The sequence below is a fragment of the Malaclemys terrapin genome, chromosome 10, assembly GCF_027887155.1.
Source record: "Malaclemys terrapin pileata isolate rMalTer1 chromosome 10, rMalTer1.hap1, whole genome shotgun sequence".
Taxonomy (NCBI): domain Eukaryota; kingdom Metazoa; phylum Chordata; order Testudines; family Emydidae; genus Malaclemys; species Malaclemys terrapin.
In genome coordinates this window covers 34,280,517-34,292,864 of record NC_071514.1, presented here as the reverse complement: position 1 = coordinate 34,292,864, position 12,348 = coordinate 34,280,517, and the positions used below count along the sequence as shown (strand labels likewise).

The window sequence follows — 12,348 nt, the reverse complement described above, 5'->3', positions numbered from 1 at the left end:
CAGCTAGCAGCCTCTTTCTAAAGGGAGACTAGGCCTTCAGGGAATGCTTGCAAAAACCGTCTGAAAAATACACGCTCCACTCTGTCTTTTGTCTTGAGGTACAAGTAAATGTGCACGCACATTTGGGGAGGAGGAGAGGAAGATGGGAAAAAAGATTTATGTCCCACAGAGAAGACTGCTTCAAGAGGATATCCCCGACTGCTCTCAGCCAAGCCTTTCATATTCCCCTCCCATATATGCACACAGAACAAAGGAGACAAACCTTCCCCTCCATGAGTTTGATGCAGAACCACTCAGTTGCATCCCCTTTGCTGCTTGTTGGGCCAGTGATGATGCAAGTAGGCAAGGGGTGTCGCTTCAAAAAGATGCATCAGCCAGGGATCTGAGAGAAACCCAGACTCCAGCCCTGAACAACCCCCAGCCACGTGGAGGCTGAGCCAGGCTGTATTTCAGCCCCCAACACCACCTCTGAGCAATGGAAGCAGAGTCAGTGCAGATGCAATGCTACTTTGAGCCACCAGAATGCAAGGACTGCACCCTGATGCTTCCCATAGGAGAACCAGTACAGTACAGGGGCCGGAGGGAAGAAAGGGGCAAGGTGCATTCTAACTGCCCTATGTAGATCCCATTGATGCATGCCAGAAGGTTCCTAGTGCACATTAGTATAGTACTGAATCAGACGAGACTACATGGACGCATGCTAGCTTTTAGAGTGTGTCAGCAGGGTCTACACAGGGCATTTAGAGCACTCTACAGTTTACAACCCTCTGGCATGCACTGCCACCCCTGTACACTAGCCCTTAGTTACTCAATGAAAATGCACCCATCATTTTATCTCCTATGCAGAGCTTAAGGAAGAGCACTTTCTATATTTTAAATTTATTTCCTTGTGTCTGTTACAGCTGTCCCCCTGCTGGATTTGAGTGGCCGCAGCCCGCCATGGAACTGACCAAAGTCACAGCCTGGCCCTGCTCATGGAAATGGCTTGTGCAGACTGACTGGAGCCATTGCTCTGCTCAGGGAGGTGGGGGCTTTTTCGCTCCTTTGTTCGGACCCGGCTCGGTGTAGGGTGCTCTGCCCAGGTATGCAAGACCTAAAGTGGCCACATAGCTGAGCACGAGTCATACCTGTGACTCAGAACTTGCCCAGACATGTCCTGTGCCTACCTGCAGTTTCCCTGCCTTCTCTCCTCCCCTGGATTAAGGGAACCAATCAAAGTTACTGGCGGGAAACTGCCTGAATTTGCCCTTAAAACCAGACATTTTCTGATCAGACCCCTGGAGAAGGTCCTTGCTTTGCCACCTGGTCTGATCAGTTAGGGGTCTTTGGGGGGCTCTCACCCTGCTCTTGTTTGTTTCTGAACGTACCCTCGTTTTTAAACTCCCCTCCCATGAACAAGGAATTTGTGCCTGGAGATCTCCTGATTATTGTAAGCGAATCGAGTCCTCTCTGCGTACTCTGATGCTGAAACTGCTGTTCCTGCTGCTGCTTTGGGGATTGGTAAGGAAAAACCTCTTGCACACGCCCCTTGTTCTAGCTGCTGGCTTTCTCATGCAGACCCAAGCTAACTCCTTGGTCTGTATCTGTAATCTGCTTCTAGCTCCTTTGCTGCTGGAAATAAGCCTGGTGCAGCCACCACTAGTTAAACACCCCCCCCCCCCCTTGAAGCTGTATCCTGGGCACACACCACTCTACCCTCTGGAACTACTCCTAGTATAAAGGGCACCCATTAGATTAGATTTAGCCTTTAGTCTAGATAAATTGTAATTTCATTTTGCATAGTTGTGGTTAAGTTAGGTTTAGAAAATTGCTTGCATTGTACTCTGTAAGTTAGGCTTAAAGAATTGTTGCATTGTGTTTTGTTACTTGCTAATTTGTGTAGTCTTGATTAAGTTAAATCATAGATAAGATTTTGCTGTGTTCTGTATAATTGTCTCTCTGCTGTTTAAACTTGCAGCCTGTCTGTGTCTGTCTGTCTGTCTCTCTCAATCCCTTCCCCCAGGTGCTCACCCTGCTCCTACTGCTGCCAGACCTCAATTGTATTACTGAAGTCTAGCATAAAACCCCATTGGTTACCCTTTTTCTCTCTAATACCCCTCACATTTTACATTTACACCACTGTGACATATTTTTATCTAGAGTTGTTGGTTATTTAACACATTTTACCCATAACTGTTAGTTGATTATATGCTGCTGTGACACACCCTTTGCATAGAAACCGTTAGCTACCTGTTACATTTATACTTCAGTGTTAATTGGTTACCAACTGTATTGGACCCCACTATTGAAACCCCCTATCCTCTTTACTAAAAGAAACCCCTCCCCAATTGTCTACCTTAACAAACCCTATATCCCTCACTATTAAATTTTCCCTGTTTTTGCATTTTCTTAATAAAGTTTATTTTGCACCCCACCAGTGCAGTAGTTGCCCCCCAAGATCCGCTACTTGCTGGCAGGGTCACCTTGAAAATATTTACTTTCTGAACTGTAGCCATTTCTCTCCTTTTCCCTCTAGTATAAGACTTGCTTTGTTTTTTTAAAAAGTGTGAATATATAATAATCAGCTCAAGTTACTCCCCTGCTTGTCTGAATCAGTGCTTTGTCAAAGTGTCTACACGAGACACTTCAACGATTCACAATATTTTCACTGCATTAATCTGAGATTTTGCTGACTTTTTGAACTATTACTAGCCTTAATTCAAATATAAATAACTTGCCCTGTTGTAGTTTAAGTACGTTTGGAGTTGAAAAATGAAGGGAGCAGAGCACCTTTTTGCAGAAAGTGATATCCACAAGATCAGCTTGCACAGGATTTCTGCCAATGCTATATGCAAGAGAAGAAATTCACTCAAATTTCTTAAAACAACTAAGATTTCCATACACTGAAAATAACCCAATTATCACTTCCAAGTATGAAATATACAGCCACAGAATGGCCATTGTCAATATAAGGAAACTGATAAAGAAACAGGTTTTCTCCATTTACGTTACCAGTGACACCCTATTATGAAAAAGGAAGGGTCCTGTTAAGTTTGCTTTACCTTTCATTCATTTATGCTTTTTTAAGTAAAAGTACTTTGCTTACATTGGTCAGTTTCACTTCCCTGCTCACACTAACTGGGTGCTGCTGTGTTTGTTTCTTCCAACAGAGCCTACCACTTTAGGGCAAGTTACACACATCACAACTCTGAATCACTGGAAAGGATGGAGTGGATGGATGCTGGGGTGGCTTGTGTTGTTCCTAGCACCAACATGCCCATACTCCTGCCTGAATGGGGACATTAGTTACCTTGACTCCGTAACAGCCTACATCTGTAAACAGGTAATGAAAGCCAACCTTAATGAAACAGCAACAGAACATTTCATCTCAGATGAAGGAACTACAACGCCACTAATATATGGATATAACAGGCTGCCTGCCACTAAATATACAATTAAATGTTCTTTTAGTTCTCAGGTTCATGTAAGTCCAAACCCTGATTTTGAGACTCAGACACAAAATGGTTTATTTTTTGTTTGTTTGTTTTTAAAGAGACTTAGAAAGCCTGTTTTCAATACAAATGTTTTCATAGTACTTCAGAATTAAATGGACAGTTCTTTTAAGCCATTGTGAACTCAAGCACTACTTTACTACAGAAAGAGTGGAAAAATAAAACTGACTAGAAACAAAAGTGAAACTGGTAAGTTTAGATTTAAACCAGTAAAAAAAAAAAAAAAAAAGAGGAGCAACAGCAGCATTGGAACAATAGCACAATGGAAACATCAAAATAGAAATCATGTTTAAAATCCAATCTACAATTTTTTAGTTTAAGAAATAATGAGATTTCTACCTAAATGCCAGGTGAATATTGACATGTTCTTTTAATTTGTGATCATTAGGATTACCACAGATTGAACTATGTGCCACTTGGCATATTGCAGATGTGCAGTATGCTTTTAACAAAGGTTGTATGGGATAAAGTGTGTAGTGCAGGGTGGGGGCTATGAAGAATACTTCCTTATATGGTTTAGCATGGCATTTTCCCCTCTTATATACTTTCTATTTTTAGCATCTCAGCTTTAAGTCCCAAGCCTAGTCCCTCCTGGCCCCCATAGCTGCTAAAAATGGCCTTAAGCCATAAATGTACTGCTCCGGGGAACTGTTAAATTTAATGCTGAACAATATCACTAGGTCACAAATCCTCAAGGTGCTTTATAAATCTTGAATGAAGTTTAGAGACATACGGTTAAGGTTAAGAATAATTAAAATAATCAAATGTCCTTGATCATATTAACACCTTAAATTCCTGAATTTAAAAAAAAAAAAAAAAAAAAAAAAACCTTAACTTACTTTTCATAACTAATGCCACCTGCTTTTTAAATTCCACTCACAGTTTATACTTCAGTTTCACTTACTGGTTTTCATGCACTAGCATGAGCAAGTGTTTAGACAGCAGCCATCACAAAGTAATGTGTAATTTTTCTTTTTTTTTTCTTCATTCATTCAATCTTCAAATGTAAAAAAAACTTCATTTTTACAAAACCTATGTTTTGAGCCTTAATCAACAGAACCATATCCCTTTAAGACAGGGGTTCTCAAACTGGGACCCCCTCAGGGGGTCATGAGGTTATTACGTGGGGGGTCACGAGCTGTCAGCTTCCACCCCAAACCCCGCTTCACCTCCAGCACTTATAATAGTGTGAAATATAAAAAAATAAGTGTTTTAATTGATAAGAGGGGTCGTACTCAGAGGCTTGCTGTGTGAAAGGAGTTACCAGTACAACAGTTTGAGAACCACTGCTTTAAGAGAGAACAACAAGACTGAGAAGTCAGAAATTTGACCTACCAGTTGCATCTGGGATAACACGCACACAAGAAGCATATTACGCAAATATATGAACAGGACTCTTTCTCCTGCTCTGCTAGTCATCTGTATGCATGTTAGAACAGAGCAAACAGATTTACAAGAATCCTTCAGGAAATCTTATACTTCAGGAAGCAGGCTTCTTATAAATATCATTTTACTGCTAGTGCACAGGAAAAGAGCAGAAGAGCATAGCAGGGGAAAACATTTTGTGCTAGCCTGAGAAGCAAAACCTCTACTCCTTGTAAGCATATAGTGGCTGGTTAGAGTAAACTGAAAAGCCATTTACCTGTTAAGAACTGAGTCTACACAGCTCCTGAAACTCATGCTCTCATCCCCAATACAGGGAGCTGCACTCTACTGCTTCAGGAGTTAGCAGAGGGTCAAAATACAGAACCCTAAACATACAAGGAAGGGAAGATTTGATTTTCAAATATCTTTAAAAAAAGAAGAACAGGAGTACTTGTGGCACCTTAAAGACTAACAAATTTATTAGAGCATAAGCTTTCGTGGACTACAGCCCACTTCTTCGGATGCATATAGAATGGAACATATATGCATCCGAAGAAGTGGGCTGTAGTCCACGAACGCTTATGCTCTAATAAATTTGTTAGTCTCTAAGGTGCCACAAGTACTCCTGTTCTTTTTGCGGATACAGACTAACACGGCTGCTACTCTGAAACCTGTCAAATATCTTTGTAAATGTATTCAAGAGTATTTCTTACACACAGCCCCCTCTCTATACATGCGGTGAGAGAAGGAAGGCACATCTACTGGCTTGGGAAATTCCCCTTTAACAAGCTACTCTTACCAGAAAAAGGACTGAACATTACAGCAGGAAGTCACTGCTTTCTAGTGTCCTAAACTGCAGCTAGAAGACATACTAGAAATAAGAGGAGATTTACATCCCATTTTATTTTTCAATGTGTGGAGACTGATGTCTTGGGGGGAAAAAACAGAATCTGCTGGAAAACAAAATCCTTTACACCCAAATATTTACATATAATGTTCCTTCTAAGTATTTTTGTATGTTCTCCAAAATGTGGGATATTTATGAAGTGTCTAATCTCTCAGGCTGCAAAGGTAGCTTCAGTAATGGCACTGCTATTTTTTCAGCTATCACAGTCCTACCAGCATGTAAACAGCCGAGAGTCTGAGACTAATTGCAGGAAACTATTTGATCTAGTTTTAAACAAGGACAAGTGTAGAGTCCTGCACTTAAGACGAAAGAATCCCATGCACTGCTACAGACTAGGGGCTGAGTGGCTAGGCAGCAGTTCTGCAGAAAAGGACCTAGGGGTTACAGTGGACAAGAAGCTGGATATGAGTCAACAGTGTGCCGTTGTTGCCAAGAAGGCTAACGGCATTTTGGGCTGTATAAGTAGGAGCATTGCTAGCAGATCAAGGGATGTGATCATTCCCCTCTATTCGGCATTGGTGAGGTCTCATCTCGAGTACTGTGTCCAGTTTTGGGCCCTACACTAAAAGAAGGATGTGGAAAAACTGGAAAGAGTCCAGCGGAGGGTAACAAAAATGATTAGGGGGCTAGAGCACATGATTTATGAGGAGAGGTTGAGGGAACTGGGATTATTTAGTCTGCAGAAGAGAAGAATGAGGGGGGATTTTGATAGCTGCTTTCAACTACCTGAAAGGGGGTTCCAAAGAGGATGGATCTAGACTGTTCTCAGTGGTGGCAGATGACAGAACAAGGAGTAATGGTCTCAAGTTGCAGTGGGGGCGGCTTAGGTTGGATATTAGGAAAAGCTTTTTCACTAGGAGGGTGGTGAAGCATTGGAATGGGTTACCTAGAGAGGTGGTGGAATCTCCTTCCTTAGAGGTTTTTAAGGCCCGGCTTGACAAAGCCCTGGCTGGGATGATTTAGTTCGGGATTGGTCCTGCTTTGAGCAGGCAGTTGGACTAGATGACCTCCTGAGGTCCCTTCCAACCCTGATATTCTATGATTCTACATCGAGGTTATGTGCAAACTACAAATAAAATTTAGAATACCTTAGCTATGCATGTCAATACTAGGGTATGACATTCCAGTGCACAGTCCAGACCAGCGACATTCTAGGTCACCCTTGCCTGCAACCTGGGGAATCTCACGTTTTGCTGCTGTAGCTCCCAACCTGGGCCCCTCACAAACAGCATGCAGGTCACCCCCCGAGTGTCTGTGTATAGCTGCAGCCTGCCAGCCACCCTCCAGTCATACACTGGTTTCCACCAGCTTTGGTTACCACTTGCAAGGTGACCCCAACACACTCCCAGTCCAAATTTTCCCGCCAGAATGGGTATTCTGCACTGTCCAGCCCTCTCCTGGACAGCTCAGATATTTCTGGTCCATTGCCCCTCTAAGGGGATCAACATCCAATAGTTTGCTACTTTAAATGGAGTTACCCACACAATTCAATTTAAAACACAACACTGGGTTAGTTTTGATTAAAGACAAAAACAAGTTTATTTAACTGCAAAGGTTTTAAGTGAGTACAAGTATAAGCCATTGAAGTCAGAAATGGTTACAAGAAAAATATGTTTCCTTAGAACTAAAACTTAAACTAGACTTGGTTCAAGGTGAAATCCCTTACCCCATGTTTCCAGTAACACTGCTGAACAAAGTCTCAGGCCAGGATCTGCTCCTAAGTCCAAAGGCTGTTTTCTTTTGTCTTTAGGTGAAAGAGAGAAAGATGGATAGGGAGGACCACCCTGGGGTGTTTTTGCCCCTCACTTTTATAGTCTCCCTTTTCCTGAGGGTTACCCCTAGATAAAGTTTGTCTCTGTCCTCACAACATGAATAAAGAGTCTCAGGGGGAAAGAGGTTTCAAGCTGTTTGCTAAGATACAGATCTGTTTGTTCCTGCCCTCCTCCCTTGCCAAAGAATGGCCACTTGTTAGGCGATTGCCCATCAACGTTCCTGACACCTGGCTAGAGGCATCAGCTAGTCCTTTGTCTTTGAGAAACTGGTTTACCCAGACTTGTCTGGTAAACACATTTCAGACCTAATTTCAGCTTATGTTTATAACTTTACTACATACATTTCATGATAATATTCACCAGTGAGGAGTTCGTTTTCTGATATGTCACAAGGCATATTTTATACAAAGATTATTACAATAGGTGTGCAGAGCAGGGGTCGTCAACCTCTGGCACGCGGCTCGCCAGGATAAGCACCCTGGCGGGCCAGGCCAGTTTGTTTACCTTCTGCGTCCGCGGGTTCGGCCGATCGCGGCTCCCACTGGCCGTGGTTTGCCGCTCCAGGCCAATGGCGGCGTCGGGAAGTGGCAGCCAGCACATCCCTCGCCCCTTCCCGCAGACCCCATTGGCCTGGAGCGACGAACCGTGGCCAGTGGGAGCTGCAATAGGCCGAACCTGCAGATGCAGTAGGTAAACAAACTGACCCGGGTGCTTACCCTGGCAAGCCGCGTGCCAGAAGTTGCCAACCCCTGGTGTAGAGTGAAACCCTAGGTACGCACGCCAGTCTGAGGGACAGAAATGTTCAGGAGCTTTAGGAGTTCCGGAACTGCTGATCCAAATCTTAATTTTTGTATGATTACAAATATCCTTGTCCCTATTGTGTGTACGTCTATGGCACTTCCTAAAAGCTGACGAGATGATGTGCCCTCTGGTCAGCGGAGAGCCTTCCTGCAGGCTAAATGGGGGCTTGTGACATAGTAGTGAAATGAAAGCTCTCTTTGCTACTACACCCAGGGAAACGAAATAGCAAAGTCCGCTTTCAAAAAGCCAGGCAGCCTTCCCCACACACAGCCTTTCAGCTTTAAAGCTCAATGCACAAACTGCAAGGGGGAAACAAACCCTTTGTGCCCACGGATTTAAGAGTCAGAAGTAAAATATCAAGATTTTATTTTGTTATTCTGACTTCTGAATACTAGTGGCTAGCCACACTGTTTGCATGACACACCAACATTAATCCTAAACGGATGCTCACTTGAAAGGCACAGTGTCACCTAAATGTGATTTCCATTATACTGTCTACGTTTATAAAAAGAACAGGAGTACTTGTGACACCTTAGAGACTAACAAATTTATTAGCACATAAGCTTTCATGGGCTACAGCCCACTTCTTCGGATGCATATAGAATGGAACATATATTGAGGAGATATATATACACACATACAGAGAACATGAACAGGTGGGAGTTGTCTTACCAACTCTGAGAGGCCAATTAAGAGAAAAAAAGAAAAAAAAAAAACTTTTGAACCTTTTCTCTCTCTCACTTAACTGGCCTCTCAGAGTTGGCAAGACAACTCCCACCTGTTCGTGCTCTCTGTATGTGTGTGTAAATATATCTCAATATATGTTCCATTCTATATGCATCTGAAGAAGTGGGCTGTAGCCCACGAAAGCTTATGCTCTAATAAATTTGTTAGTCTCTAAGGTGCCACAAGTATTCCTGTTCTTTTTGCGGATACAGACTAACACGGCTGCTACTCTGAAACCTACGTTTATAAAGCCACTGAGTAACATTTTAAAAAGCGTTATATTACAGTAGTTAATCACAACTGGATTCCACCTAACAGTTTACATAAACTGGTAAGCTTTAGTTGAGCAACAGTCATTGTTCTACAGACTGAAGTAAATAGTTACAGGAGCATAGAGAAATCTGAATAGTGTCAGCCTGAGTCTAGTCCAATTTTTCTCTCTTCCATGAGCACCACACAACAAAATATAAATTGGAATTGATCACAAGTATTTTGAAGTAAAGACTGTATAGAACTAGAACTGATGCACTGTGAATTTCTGTACTGGATGCTGGTTCTCGCCCACATGTTCCAGGAGATTTACAAAATAAAATGCTGACCACGCTGAATGGCCTATGGAATCAGTTTTGATAATGTCCCTAGAAGACACCTGCTTTAGACCAGACGCTGCTATCCTTTTCCGAATGCTAGAGTGAAAGCAACGAGGCCTTTTGGTGAAAGCAGAAGAATTCTGCTTCTGTAACATGTCCAGCTTTGCATAACTTTGCACAAAACGCCACCTTCATTTCCTAGTGAATTATAGTGCAATAGTAATTCCCCGGGGCAAAACATTTAGTTTAATTCCAATTCATCCATAATATGACTCAAATCTTTTACTCAGTTTACTGCGGAAGAAGCTTTGCATGCTGCTTTGTTTCTCTTTTACTACTGATGCAAGTATCCTATCACACTTCACTGAGCCTCAGTAAGCGTGAGCTCATAAGTAGCTTGTAAATGTATTTCATTTTAGAAACGGACTCCGTAAAACACTACCTCAGGTACCTTTCTCACAAGGAGCGCTGCACCACTTTCATAGTTCTGTGTTTGGAGATCACATTATATAATCTCACAATTTCCTTTATCAGCTCTGAGCTTAAGGCCTTTTGTTTAGGAAAATGAAATATTCAGACAGCTTCACTCTGAGATTTCATTGAAACTTCACAGTGAGATCAGATATGCAGTTCATAAAGTCTCAGCATATTTTGACAGATTATATAGACAATAAAACAGTCCTGCAAAACAGCACCTGAAATATCTGTTTTCAAACCTGTTGCGCAATTAAAAGATATAGCAAACATTCCAAATATTATCCAGATCAAATTCCTATCCACATGCTTACTTTGATGATGAGCAGAGTACAGAATATGTAATGCCAAGAACTTCATTGCAACATTAAGACTGACATGTTAACAGTGTAAATCAGGAAATGTAGACTTAATCTTCACACAGCAACCCCAACTCTGCTGCTTTGTGCATATACAATAGGGTTTTTCAATACATTATCACACTGGGCCATATGCTCTTCATTTGGCAGAGAAATAAAATATAAATGGAAGTAAACTCCACCTAAGACTGTTAAAACTGCGTTCTCCTCTGCCTATCAATTCATATAAAGCATTTGGTATTGCTGCATGTATTACATAAGCCTTAACTCTTAATTTTCTGACTTGCACTAAACCAGGTGTAGGCAACCTATGGCAAGCGTGCCGAAGGTGGCACATGAGCCGATTTTCAGTTGCACTCACGCTGCCCGGGTCCTGGCCACCAATCCGGGGGGGGCTCTGCATTTTAATTTAGTTTTAAATGAAGCTTCTTAAACATTTTAAAAACCTTATTTACTTTTCATACAACAATAGTTTAGTTATATATTATAGACTTATAGAAAGACACCTTCTAAAAACGTTAAAATGTATTACTGGCATGCGAAACCTTAAATTAGAGTGAATAAATGAAGACTCGGCACACCACTTTTGAAAGGTTGCTGACCCCTGCGCTAAACAATTTCTCTTGGCTGAGACCACTTAATACAGGGTTCGCTGAGGACATTTAATATGGAACCATTCCTTCTTACAGCAGGACACCTGAGGCATCAGAGCATGGATATTAAGTCACCTGCCCAAAATTTCATCTTATTCAGAGGAGGAGATCTGTCCTGTAGAGTTATGAGAACATCACATTCAGAACTACACAGCTATTTAAATCCCATTCTGCCTTTCCCCTTGAGCAATAACATATGTAGCAACAATGCTGAATCCGAGAGGAAAAAAACAACAGATGCAGTCAACAATTCTGCGTGGGGTGGAGAAGGGAGAAAGATGGTGAGCATCACTTCCACAACACCACTCCCCGCCTTTGCTGTCTGTTTGCTCAGTTTACAGGGCTATTGCTAGCAGAGCAAACTCAGCCAGGGCTGCGTTCTGCTTCTTATATCCCCATTTATAAAGATTCTGCTATTTGAATTTGGTTGACAGTTTGATTTCGCACACAAGTAGGTTCTAGCTCCCTCTCTCATAGCTGTATTGCTCTGCAAAACTTCCATCAGGAAAAACTAGTCTTTCCACCAGAAAGTCAGCAGAGAAGATGACACAAAGGCACACACACAGGAAGCAGATCCGTTGGGCAAGAATGGACTGGTACTCTTATTTGCATTCCAAAGATACGCTCTATACGCAAAAATTGCCACAACTAAACAAATCCACATTATACACATTTAAAAACCTCCTGTATGTCACTTGTAACATAGGAATCTAGCTTTAATTACAGATCTAAAATACATCTCAAAGCAGAGAGAGCTTTCACATACTGTTTCTATTTCAAAACAGCAAAGGCTGAGGATATGTATACTATGACTTTAAAAAATATATAATGTTTCTCTATGTTCCAAATGGGTTACTAATACCTGCACATCAGAATATATAACAATGTCATGAACTGACATGCTGCAAATATTTACTTACCAATATGTACTGTAACTACTGCAATCCATGCACACAGTATGCTGAACTTTCTCTTGCTTTTCTGTTTTCTTATGATTGGTTAAAGGAATCTGTGCATCTTCATAATGTTTCTTTGCATGGCCATTCACATATCTTAAAGAAAGAAGAGACCACAAAAAAACTCTTCATATTTTAAACAGTTATTTAACCAAAGCTTAAGGGAAAAGATATAGTAGTCTTAAAAAATAAAAAAAAATAAAAAAAAGTACTCCCAAATGCAGCTGTTAGTGTGTTAAATATGCAAGTCACCT

General features: G+C 41.6%; 1 protein-coding gene across 2 annotated transcripts in view; it reads right to left on the bottom strand.

Annotated features, from left to right (window-relative positions):
- USP3 (ubiquitin specific peptidase 3) overlaps positions 1-12,348 on the bottom strand; it is a 67,946-nt gene that overhangs the window by 35,677 nt on the left and 19,921 nt on the right. For both annotated transcript variants that reach the window (XM_054041893.1, XM_054041894.1), the window contains exon 3: positions 12,059-12,190. In XM_054041893.1, the coding sequence (XP_053897868.1) occupies positions 12,059-12,190 (132 nt within the window). The remainder of the gene's footprint in view (positions 1-12,058; positions 12,191-12,348) is intronic.